This window comes from Anas acuta, chromosome 17 (genome assembly GCF_963932015.1).
Source record: "Anas acuta chromosome 17, bAnaAcu1.1, whole genome shotgun sequence".
NCBI classification, from domain to species: Eukaryota; Metazoa; Chordata; class Aves; order Anseriformes; family Anatidae; genus Anas; species Anas acuta.
Window position 1 is genome coordinate 2,355,874 of NC_088995.1, and position 13,627 is coordinate 2,369,500.

General features: G+C 41.0%; 2 protein-coding genes across 10 annotated transcripts; one reads left to right on the plus strand and one right to left on the minus strand.

The window, feature by feature from the left end:
* Window positions 1-212: 212 nt before the first annotated feature.
* Window positions 213-9,210, minus strand: RAD9B (RAD9 checkpoint clamp component B). Of its 8 annotated transcripts, none has more exons than XM_068653832.1 (11): window positions 9,077-9,204; window positions 8,576-8,646; window positions 7,524-7,673; window positions 6,913-7,027; window positions 5,966-6,065; window positions 5,432-5,538; window positions 3,492-3,598; window positions 2,956-3,020; window positions 2,319-2,441; window positions 1,381-1,636; window positions 213-1,045 (listed from the first exon to the last, which is right to left on the minus strand). In XM_068653832.1, exons 1-11 carry the CDS (start codon window positions 9,108-9,110, stop codon window positions 917-919), a joined length of 1,257 nt encoding a protein of 418 aa, XP_068509933.1. In that variant the 5' UTR covers window positions 9,111-9,204; the 3' UTR covers window positions 213-916. The 8 variants fall into 8 exon arrangements, with proteins under 8 accessions (XP_068509933.1, XP_068509934.1, XP_068509939.1 ...); XM_068653833.1 differs by having other exon boundaries at window positions 8,749-9,114; XM_068653838.1 differs by lacking the exon at window positions 9,077-9,204 and adding an exon at window positions 8,774-8,928.
* On the plus strand, window positions 9,114-13,332 carry VPS29 (VPS29 retromer complex component). 2 transcript variants are annotated; one of them, XM_068653845.1, is made up of 4 exons: window positions 9,114-9,269; window positions 11,860-12,051; window positions 12,475-12,710; window positions 13,000-13,332. In XM_068653845.1, exons 1-4 carry the CDS (start codon window positions 9,267-9,269, stop codon window positions 13,115-13,117), a joined length of 549 nt encoding a protein of 182 aa, XP_068509946.1. In that variant the 5' UTR covers window positions 9,114-9,266; the 3' UTR covers window positions 13,118-13,332. The 2 variants fall into 2 exon arrangements, with proteins under 2 accessions (XP_068509946.1, XP_068509945.1); XM_068653844.1 differs by lacking the exon at window positions 9,114-9,269 and having other exon boundaries at window positions 11,830-12,051.
* Window positions 13,333-13,627: the final 295 nt, after the last annotated feature.

Consider the following 13,627-nt stretch of genomic DNA (forward strand, 5'->3'; position numbering starts at 1 on the left):
GTTCAGTATAAATCACATTGATCCATTATCCTGCTGCACCAAAAAGCAGCTGTGGATGTGTTCTCCCCAGGAAAGTGGCTGCAAGCAGTTCTGTGGCTTGCTGAGATGTAGTGACCAGGGCCAGAGAGCCCTGTCGCTGACTCCCGCTGGAGGAGTTGAGGGAAGGGAAAAGAGCGATTCAAGGCTGAAACACAAGAACTCATAAGCCATGCTTTCAAATCATTTTTAATCACAATTTTTATTTATTCAACTTAAGTTGTCATAGAAGTGCATTTATTTTTAGCTAAATACTACTTGTACAATGTTTCTGTAAGAATACCAGCTGTTATATAGCACTAATGTATTTGGCGGTGCTGCAGTAGGTGGGTTTCCTGTTCAGTGCTTCTGACTTTACAACAGTAACTTAATTTGTCTGAAGTGCTAACGCAATTTGAATTCTCTTGTGAGACTGGAAAGCTGAACATGTAAAGCAATGTGTCTACGGAATACATCATCTACAAATCTAAACGACCTAAATGTATATTACGACAGCAGCTATGGCTTTAAAATGATTAGTACTGGTGCTTAACGCAGAGAATAAACACTTAACCAGTAGTGACATGGCAGGAAATGATACAGTACTCTGTACCAAGTAGTTCTGTCCTTTTGGTACATTCCCCTTAGAGGGGGAAAAACAAACACACTTGAGTAGAATTTCCACTTCCCAGACTCTGGCAATAGATGTTAGTGAAATGCAGATTACCATACAAGTAGCTTCCATTAAGTTCCAGCTTGCCTAAGAACTGCAGGACATTTTCATAACAGAATTAAACTTCTTTCTAAGCCTAGAAACTGCTCTACACTGTGTCAAATGTGCTTCTGTCTTTCAACTTTCAAGGCAGTCCACATTAGTCTTGGATTCGTACACCTCGTGTTACTAGAGAACTTGGGAGCTCTGCATGTTGCCAAAATCCTCTTCAGTGTCACTAGCTGTTGCTAAACTATGGGAGGTGTGACTGATGGCATCCTTCTTAGGAGAAACTGCTCCAAAGAACAAGAACTGAAACTGGAAAATGCAACGTTTACAGGAATGTTATGCAAGTGGTACAGAATTTGGGGGTTAATTATTGCTGAAGCTTTTGCCATTTTAAAAATACATTTTGAAGTTTTTATCAGACTGTGGTGGTGTTTCCTAGTAAAATATTTCCAGCATTATAGTTAAACGTGTTTTTTTGTCAGCTATGCTGCTTTGAAAGCCAGTTCCATTGAAGTGCCATGTGGAACACTGAGTACCAACACATAGTTGTAGCCCCTGAACTACATGCAGCATCTAGCTTTTAAATGCCAGCTGAGGTATTTCACTGTTCTATAATACAACATAAATGAGGGCAGTGTCCTTACCTTGTGATAATGAGATTCTCTTGACTCTGCTTCTAGCACTGCTTGGCCATCTGTCTCAGGCATGGCTGTTCCCTCAAGATCTTTAAGAATGTTCCCCGAGTTGCACGTATTCCGTTTTGCCACAGGACTTGCAGGTGCTGCTGGCTCTGTGTTGTGTTCATTTTCATTCTGCCGTGGCCTTTTGGAAGCAGCTGCTTCTGCATTACCGTCCTTATCCATGGAGGAGTTTTCAGATTTGTCCACGTATGCCTTTGAGCTAGATCAGAGAGCGTAGGTCAGATTAGTAATTGGCCTCTGCATGGCTTTGTTAAGGAGTCTACTGCCTGCTAAGGGAAGGCTTTACAGCTTTACAACAGATGCTCAGCAAGTGTCTTCCCCTTACTGCAACAGAACTCCATGGAGGTAAAGCTAATGAGAAGCTACTGTGGAACGCTCCCCTTTGCACCAAAAGCTTCAGTGCTGTTCATGGTACTAAGAAATAATGCTTTTGCTAGAGCCACAGTTCCTCAGTGGAACAGATAATGGAAATTGTCTGTGATCAAGAAGGGACTGTGTGCCTAAAACCATTCCCTTGCACGCTTACAATAGGTAAGAGACCCATGAGGTGACTCAGGCTGCTCAAGCACCCGGTGGCTTTCTGATCTGTGGCACTGCCTATACAAACAGCAGATTGCAGCTGTAGCTTTGATGAAAAGAATCCACTGGTGGAGAGAGATTGAGGTTGCTCTGTCATGCTCTGGCTGGGCCTAAACTACTCAACCTTTTTCTGAATGTATCTAGTTCATAGTTTTCCTATGAAAAAAGGCTACAGGATCAGTACAATGCTTATGAACACCCTGCAAGAATATGCAGATCACCTTGACTTAGCAGGAAAACTTTTAACTCCAACTTTTCAGCTTGCTAAGTCAACCTGCCTCCCTCACCCACCCCACTGTTACCTCTCTGGAATCTGTGAACAGCACAGGGGCTCCTGGGAAGCCATCCCATTGTCGATGTCAGACAACGTAGCCAAAATAAAGCTGGCTTCCAGCACCATGTCTTCAATGCTGAAAGCAACTGGTCTAAACACAAATATCCAGAGACAAAGCAGCATGCATCATTACGTGTATTTTGGGAGGAAACTGCTCATGCAATTCTATACATGCAGATCACAAAATACCCAGCTGAAAAATTGAGTATTTGCTGCTAAGATGGCTTCCTTTTAAATACACCAACAATATTATACAATATTATGCATAGTCAAATTGTAGTTTTAAATAAAAACTGCTAAAGTTATATTTTAAACTAAAAATGTGTAATTTCTTTTGTCCACTAAATAAAACTGTGCTGGGGTAGCTTGTAGGTGCTTGCTAGACAGCACAGCTAGCTTAGCAATCCAGGTGTCTGTGTTGAATGCTTCATGTGCAGTAACAAACTACTTAACCCTGTACTGCAGGTTAATCAGAAATAGAGCTATTCTGAAATGAACATTTTTTTACAGTTAAATACGTATTGAGTGACCTGCAGTCAAAAAAAAAAGCCACAACTGTAGAGTTGTAACTGTGCTATTTCTAGATAGGTAGTTCCAGAACGTACCTCCCAGATACATCAAAATGGATTGAGACAGGACCGTGGGTAGCTTCAGAAAATGCCAGTAGCCCCTGAAAAGAAGGGGTGAGTGGTTAAGTGCTATTTTAAACACAGATGAAGATTAGCACACATTTATTCCAGCTGTTGTTTAGTGGAAAAAAAAAAAAAGTAAAAGCCTGCTCTAAAGGGTGAAAGTTTACTGCTGCTAGCATGCATTTCCTGCCTTCTCTGCCTGGAGCTTTGCTTAAGAAATGTCTGCAGTAGAATTACTGTGCCCGTGATGCTTTTTTCTCCAGCAGTTACATGTCTGCCCAGTACTGAAATTACTTTTCTGCTGGTTTAAAAGTTTTGCCTTTCACAGGCTGCTCTGAGGGACTCTGCAGTGTCCTGAAAATGCCCATTTTTAAAGCCAATCCTTAATCAACTAGTGAAATCCTGCTACCAGACAGGAGGTCTGGTGCAACGCTTTCAAGGAGGAATCGTTCTCCATTGCCCAGGTCAAGTCATGCAAATTAATGGAAAATTAAAAATTTTTAACTTACCCTCAGTTCTTTAAGGCAAAATGTCACTTCAGAATCTACTCCAACTTGAAAGTAGTCAAATTCATCTGGATTTAGCTGTATTTCAGTAAGCATTGTCTTTGAAAAGTCTGTTTGAAATAAAGAGAAAGTCGAGGACTCAAAACTACAATTATTATAACCATGATGTTTTTGTATTAGCATTGTCTCAACAAATGGTGAGTAACAATAACAGATGTTTAGCTTATCTAAATTTATATTTAATAAAATAAAAAATAAATTATTTACAGCATATTATGTGGATTTATGCAGCTTTTAACAGAACTTATTTCATGATCGGCTATGCGATGGCGTCCTGATGCCTGCTGTCAATCCTTTAAATCTGCTTTATCTACAGGCATTGATCACAAATGCGATTACCAGCTTCTTACTGCTGCATAGATGGGAAGGCCAAAATGCAGCATGACTTTAACAGAGTGATGGTTGTCAGCAATTATGATCAGAGGACCATGAAAGCCGAGTTGGGTTATTTAGTCTAAATTACCGTCTTTTCTTGATCCTATGCAGATGACAATGGAAAATAAGCTCTCCAGCATCAGGTATTCAATTGTTGCTCACTGTCATTTGACTACTCATTAGCTATTATCAGGTGTGTGAAAAGAAAATAAGAGGGTACTACCAGGATGCATCACAGTCTCTGAGGCATTCAGAAAAATACACCAGCTTAAGCAGTTCTCTTCCAAAGCCTGGCTGCCAGGGAAGTATTAAACAAGTCCCAGCCTCCTCTTTCTTTGCTGAAGTTTTTTTTTTCAGCCTTCAACGAGGCCGTACTGCATGGTCAAATACATTCTTGTAAAGTTCCTTAGAACTGCAAAAATAAATGTTTATAGCCTACCTGCCAACTTCTCCAAGGCAGAGCCCACCATGTGCATATGAAAACAAGCCTAGGCAGAAGCTGTAATTTCTGTCTCTGAAAATTAAACCTGAATGTGGAAAAACCCAATCCATCAGCAGACGGTATGTTCAAAGGACACGCTTTGTTTCAGAGCACGCAGAACATCTGCTGCAGGCAGCGCTCTGCATCGCATGCTACACAACAAAAGCCACACCTGTCATTCCTCTTTTTCTCCCATTTGATTATTTATTTTTTTTTTCAGTATCCCACTGCCTTTCTACCTACTATTTTTTCACTCTCCTTATTGCAATAATGCTTTTAAATGTATGTTCTTAAAATAGCATTTATTTTTCATACAAAATTTAATCTTATTGTATTTTCAGTAATTTCTTTCCTGATTCACTTCTGTCAGTTTCCACCACTTACTCCTTCTTGCTCTCCACTGTTTTAGCCTGTTCTAAGCACAATCCCCACACCTACACTCCAGGCAGTCATCTTTTCTAGGTCATTATCCTCAGCTTTGGTCATAAGTATGCAAAGCATCCCTTTATTATATGATACACAAGAACCTGTACTTCAAAAACACAATCATAACATTAAAATTAGTCTGAGTCATGCACCAAGAATCTGGACTGCTCTCCATCTCAGATCCGAAAATAACAAGACACAACATAACAGTACAAGGCCAGCTAACACACTAGATATACTCTGCAACAGTATCAATTCTTTAATTGTGTTATTCTGATTTAAATAGTTCATTTTAAGGCCTAATATTATCTCCTTTTCCCTGTCTGTTTCTATGCTTCTGCTCTTACAGCATGGTAATTACCTCTGTTGAAGCCTACAGCAAATGGCGTAACTTATTTCAATTGGCTGCTCAGTCTGCTATCTGACACCAATACCAGAAAAATATTATTAAAACCATCGTTTCTTAACCCAGAGGATGGCAGTCTGAATTAAAAATCTCCATTTCATTCAGCTATGAAACACATTTCTGTTGCAGGTTGTTATTCCTGCAGTTCACCCGTTCTGAAGTCCCCACAGCCCTTTGGATTTTTCATTTCCTTACCAGCATCTTCCTCGGCGTAACTCCTGAAACAAACTTTCATTGGAGTAACCGATAAAGTCACTTCTTCCTGACTGGTTGGAAAATGGATCATTATATCAGCCAGCAGCCTATAAAATTTAATTTAGTATTAAAATAATTTTACATGACACGAGTTATTACCTAGCAATTGTTACTGGCATTAGAAATTAAAATTATTCCTTTACACTATTGTTGGAAAAAAGCACCTTTGAAATGTGCAACCCTTCAAGCAGGTATGTGAGAAATCTAAAAACACACCTAATAATTATGAAATCAAATTTGCTTACATTTAATACCTGTGCATGTTGCCCAATCAGCCTCACATACATACATAACACTGCTGATCCCTGTTTCTGAAATAGTAACGTGAAGTATCAAGTATTAGAACAATGGATTTAGCAACTCACCACTTGACTGTGGGGCCTAACCAGATTTTGATTTTTTTTAATGACTATAACAACAGGATTGCCTCCTGGATGATTTCTTTTCAGAAAAAAATATTTTTCTACTCATTACCTGGAGTGGACTTTAAGTATGTTCGGACACATGTGCTTTGCAAAAACAGCCTGCAGTGGATCACATTCTTGGAAAGTCAGATTATACGTTTTTATAACACCTAAGTATAAAGCACGTGAACAAAAATCAAAAGAATTGTAATGCTTACATTAAAGCCAAAAAGGGTCTAAAATTCTACTTTATTTTTAGTATTAATTGTTCTTTTAAGAAAGACATCTCAACAGAGAAAGTAACTGAAGGACTCTAGCAGTAACTCACCCACAAATAGAAAACCGAATTAAAATGCCACCTAACACTTCCTTCATCCTATTTGTTATTCCCTCTAGCATCTGAGTTTTTTTAAGAATTCACAGCAAATGACTAAACATCAACAAGTCCAACAAATGCACGGAAAAAAAATAAATTCAATATTTAACTTATACAGTAATATAAATGGTGGTGGAATACATAAGGCAAACCCTACAGATCTGTTTCTAGATAAGCCTGAGCTGATGTGTGAACTAAGTAAGCTTAATTGTCTTAAGACCTAATTCAATATATTACCTCTAAGTGTTATTATTAGTGGAAAGACCTACTATATCCTTTACTTCAAACACCTGCCAAAGCTGGAGTTCCCTCCCTCCCCTTTTAAATTCCATAAAGTGTGTTCTTCAGAATTGAATCCAGCCTAATTCTAAACGGTGTAAGAAGTGGGCTGACAATTAGTATAAAGCATATACAACCACTGAAATGAAGAAAGGCGGTCTGATAAATCCTGTCATAACTTTTTTTTTTTTTTTTAACAAGGTGATGCACATGTTGAATATAAATTTTGATGTGAAGAGGCTGAAAGTGTTTGGCATAATGTTCCGTCAATAACACTCAGTTAGTAATTACACTAAATATTATGTTACCCTGCTGTTTAAAACTGCTTCTGTTTCTGGAAAGTGACTTTTTGTGTAACCTACCATTTCTGCAGAGAAGCTGAAAAGTTATGTGATGCTCATTAGTATTTGTATAAATGCTGCATTTCTCTACATTCCTTTCCAGCACATTTACACATCTAAATACAGGAAGAACTGACTGGGGAAGAAAAAAGATCAGTGCAGAGGTTACTCACCAAGAAGTTTTGCAATGTTATTCCCTAGCCTCATGCAGTTCATCTCGAGCTTTTATGGCTTCCCCAAACTGCTTTGTAAGCAGACGTGGAGGCAGCCGAAACTGATCCTTGCCAGCCTCACCCACAACTGCAGTATGTGGCTGACAGGGCTGTTTGCTGAACAACTGGTCAAAGCTCTCCTGGCCTGTACTGTTCTCAAGGGCTACAGGAGAAACAACCAAGAGCCAGAAATGCGGTATTCCTTCACCCCAAGATTAAACTGGTTCAGGCTTTGGAAACTGCAGGGCACAGCTCAGGAGGTACACGTTTTAAGCAGTTAAATATGAATACTCTCTTTCACAGAATTGCTCAGAAGCACTTGTTCTGCATGCCTTTATGATCCTCCCCCTACAATTTCATTTGGAAATTGAGCTAATTTGCTGCTTACAAAGCTGGGCATAATGATCCGTTAAAATATACCTTAATGAATAATTTACATGGAAGTGATAACTGTTTTTCTTTCTGACATGGTTGAGACACAGCTGTCCAGCAGTAATGTTGAAAAAACATAGATGAGAAGAAGATGTACGCATACGCTGACCTTGAAGAATTCACTGATCTCAAGGCAAGCTGAAAAGAAATGTAAAATCATTGATTACCTCAAAACTATTTAATACTGGATCTTTACCAAAAAAACTACCTCTGTACTTCAGTAGCATATATAAACCACAAAACGTTTAAATGTGTACATCTCAAAACAAATATAGATGTATCAAGCATATTAGCATGTTCAGACTTATCACCTTCATTATTACTGGTCAGAAGTCACAGGTGTAATGCAGGCACAGGAATCCAATCTTGGGATATTTAAGTGCGTGAGTTAAGCTTTGAAGTGTGTTACCTAATCACTCAGAGTTTCAGCTTGTGTCTGAGGTATGTGAAGGACTGGAGCCTGCTCTAAAACAATCTTCCTGTACGTCCATCCACACAAGGCATACAAATGAGCACAGCCACTACCAGCACCTACGGGATACTTCACGCATGAAAAGAGAGGACCTCCCAGCAAGCTGGGTCGATCACTTTTAACTCAGAAATCTCTAGAGAAAACCCTAATTCTGCGGGAAGTGGTGTTTGATTAATGGGAGGCATTCTTCCTGTTGAGTCATACCAATACAAAAACATGTTGTTCAAACGTGATTTCTGATGTGGTACAAAACATAAACCTCTTGACCTGTGACAATAGAAATAAAACCCTTGGTATTAATCCGGATGTCCTGGACACGCTTCACCTTGGGTAACACCAAATTCCAATAATGTTAGGTGCAGAGCAGGTATGAATCTTCCTGGATATAATCTGCATAATTACAATTACAGAAAATGTGGCATTTGTCCATGTTGAAAGTGGAGGGAGCTGAGAGGGAATGTAACTCAGACTCAAGTGTACCTGTAGGAAAACAGATAAGGCAATATCCAACAGCACAACCACGTTCCCAACAAAGATTTTACACTGACAATTAATCCAATTTACTTACGCCTTTTTCTAAGGGGTCAAAGCAAAACTCATCGCTAATACGTGCTATGGCGTGTATTGCTTTTCCAAACACTAACAGGAAAGAAACAAAACACCACAGCGTGCATTTTAAGTTACAACAAGTTATACCGCATCTTCTCCACGATAATTTAAGGGGAAACATTCCACATTTACCACACGTTTCCAAGAAAATCGATACCATGATGGCAAACGTTACTCTGTCCCGTGGCAGCGACACCTTGGTGCTCTCCAGGGCTGCCCAACGAGGCACACCTCAGGTTTGGCACCTCCCTGCGCAAGCAGCCCCCGAAACACCCTGATTTCCCCCCAAGGTCTCCCCACGGCCACACCGACCACCATTTTAGTCAGAAAAAAAGACATTTTGTGGCGACAACGAGCGCGGGGACCTCGCCCCGAGGGACACCCACGGGGGTCTCACTCCCTGCCCGCGCTGAGGCAGCGCCCTGAGGGGGCCGCCCCGCACCCTGCCCGCGCTCGGTACCTCTGAGGGGAGCCCCCCCGAGCACCCCCCTCATGGCCGCGCCCTTCCCCTCACGGCGAGCCCCGGATGCAGCCGCAGGGGGCGGGCGGCGGAGAAAACGCGGTCGGGGCCGGCTTGGCCCTGTGGAGGCGCCGTAGCGGCGGCGGCGGGGCCTGGCTTCCGCGGGGAGGTGCGGGCGGCGGCGGGCAGGATGGTGAGAGGCGGCGGGCACGGCCCCGGGGCTCGGTCCCCCCACCCACCCCCGGTTCCCCCGGGTCGGGGCGCTCCGCTCCCGGCTGCTTCTTACCGGGGGGGCTCCGTCAGCCGGCGCCCGGAGGAGGGAGGCGAAGGGGTGGGGGGGGGGGAGGCTAGGCCTGAGGTGGGGGTAGGGGTGGGGGGGGGGCTGTGCTCGGAGCGTTTTGTTTTTAATTTTTTCCCCTCATGATTTTGATTTTAACGCTTCTCTCATAACGCCGACAAATCATTAATTGTGATTTTTTAATTTAATTTAATTAATTTATTAATATATTTTTTTTATTTCCTTCCCCTTTCATCCGGCTGTGTTTTTTTTTTTTTATATATTTTTTTCTTTTCTGTTGCTTCCTTTTCGTTTAACGCTGGTCGCGTCTCACCCCGTTTTCCATTCCCCTGTCTGCGATCAACTCCGCCGCCCCTAAGGCCGGGCACAGAGTAAGTGCGCCGAACGGGCTCGGGGGGCGGCCAGCGGGCACCCAGGGCAGGCAGGGAGCCTCCAGGAGGCACCCAGGACCCACCTAGGGGCAGGCAGGAGGCACCCAGGGCAAGCACAAGGCACCCAAGAGGCACCCACGGTACACAGGAGGCACCCAGAAACCACCCAAGAGAGGCAGGAAGCATCCAGGAGGCACCCAGGAAAGGCAGGAGGCACCCAAGAGGCACCCACAGTACACAGGAGGCACCCAGGAACTACCTAAGATAGGCAGGAAGCGTCCAGGAGGCTTCCAGAAAGAGCAGGAGGCACCCAGGAAAGGTAGGAGGCACGCAGGAACTGCCCAAGATAGGCAGAAGGCATCCAGGAGGCTCCCAGGAGGCACCCAGGGGCTACTCCCCAGCTGCACCCCAGCTCCGAGTCACACCTGTGTGCCTTCACTCATTGTTACGGTGGCTTTCCAAGCTTTAATGTAAGTAATGGGAGCTCAGAAGGGATCTGGGGGAACGTGGCCTGCCTGCTCACCAGCAGAGGTGATCTCTGTTGGGTGCTCTGCTGACTGCAGTGGGGCTGTGTGTAAGCGGCAGCGCGGTCTGATTAAACGTCATGTGCAGAACGGGGACTGCGTGCCTAAATCCTGAGGTGTCAGTGAGAGAACCCATTGATTGCCACTGGATCAGAATCACTCATTACCCATTTTTACGTGCTTTCCAGTACATCGTCGCAATTAGGAGCTAGTTAGTATTTTGGAGAACTTTTGAAAGGCCATTAAAAGACATACATTTGTATTTCTTTCCTGGGTTGGTTTCAGATTGGTAGCTTATAGATGAAAGAACTCCTGTACTGTTTGCCAGTATTTTCAAACACCTGCTCTCAAAAGGTGCATGGGTTTCATGATGGTGCCAAGACATTGTTAATTAAAAACAGGGAGAAAAACACACCCAAGTTTTCTGCCTTTTGGTGACAGCTAGCATGAAGAGAGCTGCATGGCTTAAAGATATAAAAATTAAGAAAGGTGATTTGGTTTCTATTGCTTACGTATATAGGTGCATATATATTTCTGAACTGTTTTTTACACAGATTAGATGGCTGTCATTCTAGGAACAGTCTGCCCAGCAAAGTGTTAGGGTTGGAAGATGATCTGCCACAGTTAACTGGGAGGTGTCCATCAGGCTGTCAGGGATGCCTGCCTTTAAATCCAGTGGTTTCAGTATAGAAGCATAACACCCATGCTTCATAGAGCTTTTCATGCCCTTCTTGCAAAATTAATTTATCGCTACTTTGCTTGCATTAATTATTTCTTTATTAGGCCTAAAATATCAAACCATGGCCTTCATCTGAATCCATAATTTCGAAGCTGCCATTAAATTTGTTTTCCTTGCATATTTTGTAATGAAACTGTGAATGGATAAAACTGGTAATAGAAACACTGCATGTAATAATCTATCTTCTCTGCTGCAGTGTTTTGTTTTTTTTTCCATTTCATTATTTTTTTACTCTTCTGTTGTTCATTGATTCCTACAGTATGGGCTTGGAACAAGCGTCCTGTTCTGATTAACTATTAACACACATTGCAAATTTGCTATTTTCTTTTTTTTTTTTTCTTTTGATAAAAAAACAGAAGTTAATGTAGAAAGAAGCTGGGATGAAGGATTTTTAAAAGGAATTGACTACAGTTTAGCTAGTTCTGTACTTGAGAACATGTGGTAGAGATGTCCTCTATCTTTTCTTTTTTTTTTTAACGTTTAAGTGAAAACAGAATGTGGGATAGTTTATGTTAGTTCCCAAATTTGTGTAAATTACATCAAGTAGTAATACAGTTCTTTTGCTATACCCTGCAGTGGCTTGCTTTCAGCAACAAAATTAAAACAACAACAACAAAAAACTGTAGACCCTTGTGTTCATAAGGCCCTCCTCTTGACAACATTCAAGATTAGTAAGGGCCCTTGCCTTCACTCAAATATAGAAATATTCCATCACCATTTCATTCTTATTTGAGTAGCTTTTATATCAAAATGCAGTTACAAAACTGACATTGCAATGCTTTCTGTTACGTAATGATTCTCGTCTTAAGTATCTATAATGATTTTTCTTCCCTGTCATGACACCCGGTAAGTTGGTGTTAGTATTAGGAGATCTTCACATTCCACATCGATGCAACAGCCTCCCAGCCAAATTCAAAAAGCTGCTGGTTCCAGGAAAGATCCAACACATTCTCTGCACGGGAAACCTCTGCACCAAGGACACTTATGACTACCTCAAGACTCTGGCTGGGGACGTTCATGTTGTCAGAGGGGACTTTGATGAGGTAGTGGCTTCTCTTGGTATTTGGTTAATCTCTTACATAAAGGCAATGTTTGTGTTATTTGTACTTTAAGTGGGCAAATTGAGCTTATGTAGTATTAGGAGTGAAAAGGGGTTCCACTTGATATGAATTGCACAGTAAGTTCTCTTCTGTCATTGGTCTTCTGTCATAGAACTAATTTATGTACTTAGCTAAGTCTAAGACTCAAGCCAACAGGAGCTCCAGTTGTGAGATCTTTAAAGTTCCTTGCATCTTTACCAAATTCTTGATACTGTTTATAAAAGCAATATTGTAGCTCTCGTTTTGTAGCAGTAGAGCAAATCACAAGGTATTTCCATAGGCTTTCCACGTTTCTGTTTTATGCAGCTTTTTAAATATAAATCTGAAACTCTAATTTTATTTTTTTTTTTTACTTTTGATTTTTAGAACCTGAATTATCCTGAACAGAAAGTTGTAACTGTTGGACAGTTCAAAATTGGGCTGATTCACGGCCATCAGGTCATTCCTTGGGGTGATATGGCAAGCCTGGCACTGCTACAAAGGCAGTTTGATGTGGACATCCTCATTTCAGGACATACACACAAATTTGAGGCATTTGAACATGAAAACAAATTCTATATCAACCCAGGATCAGCTACAGGAGCTTATCATGCCTTAGAAAAGTAAGTATGGGATGGGAAATTCCTGTGGGGGGTTTTCTTCTGATAACACAAACTACAGAACTCCTTGTGAAGGTTAATATTTACATTCTAAATGTCAGGCAGAGGAGAGGTTTATAGTAATTGCTAATTGTTCTGGAGTGAAACACAGAGAAATAAAGCTTCAGATCTGATGTACTGTGCTTACAAAACTGGAATCAATTAAAGTGATTCTTGCTAAGAAGTCTAACGATGAAACACTACTACTACTGTGTAATACTAAACAATATGATTTTTTTTCCTCTCTTTCCAGCAATATCATTCCTTCATTTGTGCTGATGGATATCCAGGCTTCTACAGTAGTTACGTATGTCTATCAACTAATTGGAGATGATGTGAAAGTAGAAAGAATTGAGTACAAAAAATCGTAAAATATATTTGCTTGTCTGGCATTTTTACCATCTCATCCTGGAACTGCAAGTTACTACAATACTTGATTGTTAGTTTACAGTACTACACTTACTTGCTAACAGCTTAACAATGTAGCTTCTTGGTAATAACTTTAAAACAACATTGTGTTTGCTTATTTTCTCTGTATGAATTGATTTGTAAAATATACCATTAAAATAACTGTTTAAATACTGTTCCTTAATGTTATAATAAACTTCACTTCATAGAAAAACTAAGCTTTATGAGCTGTTGAAAAAAAAGCAACAACTGTGCTTGTTTTTAAAGTGGCTGGCAGTTCTGTCTTTACCTAATGCTTAGAAAAAGCTTGATGTGCTGGTTCAGTGACATCTAAAAGAAAAATGTAAAAGGTTTGAACAAAACAGTTAAGGGCACTGGGGATGCGTTAGGTTTGCTTCACAATCTGTTTGATATTTGATTTTTTTCATTCCCAATTAAGTTAAAAGAATAAACTGGATTGATTTTTTGAAAAA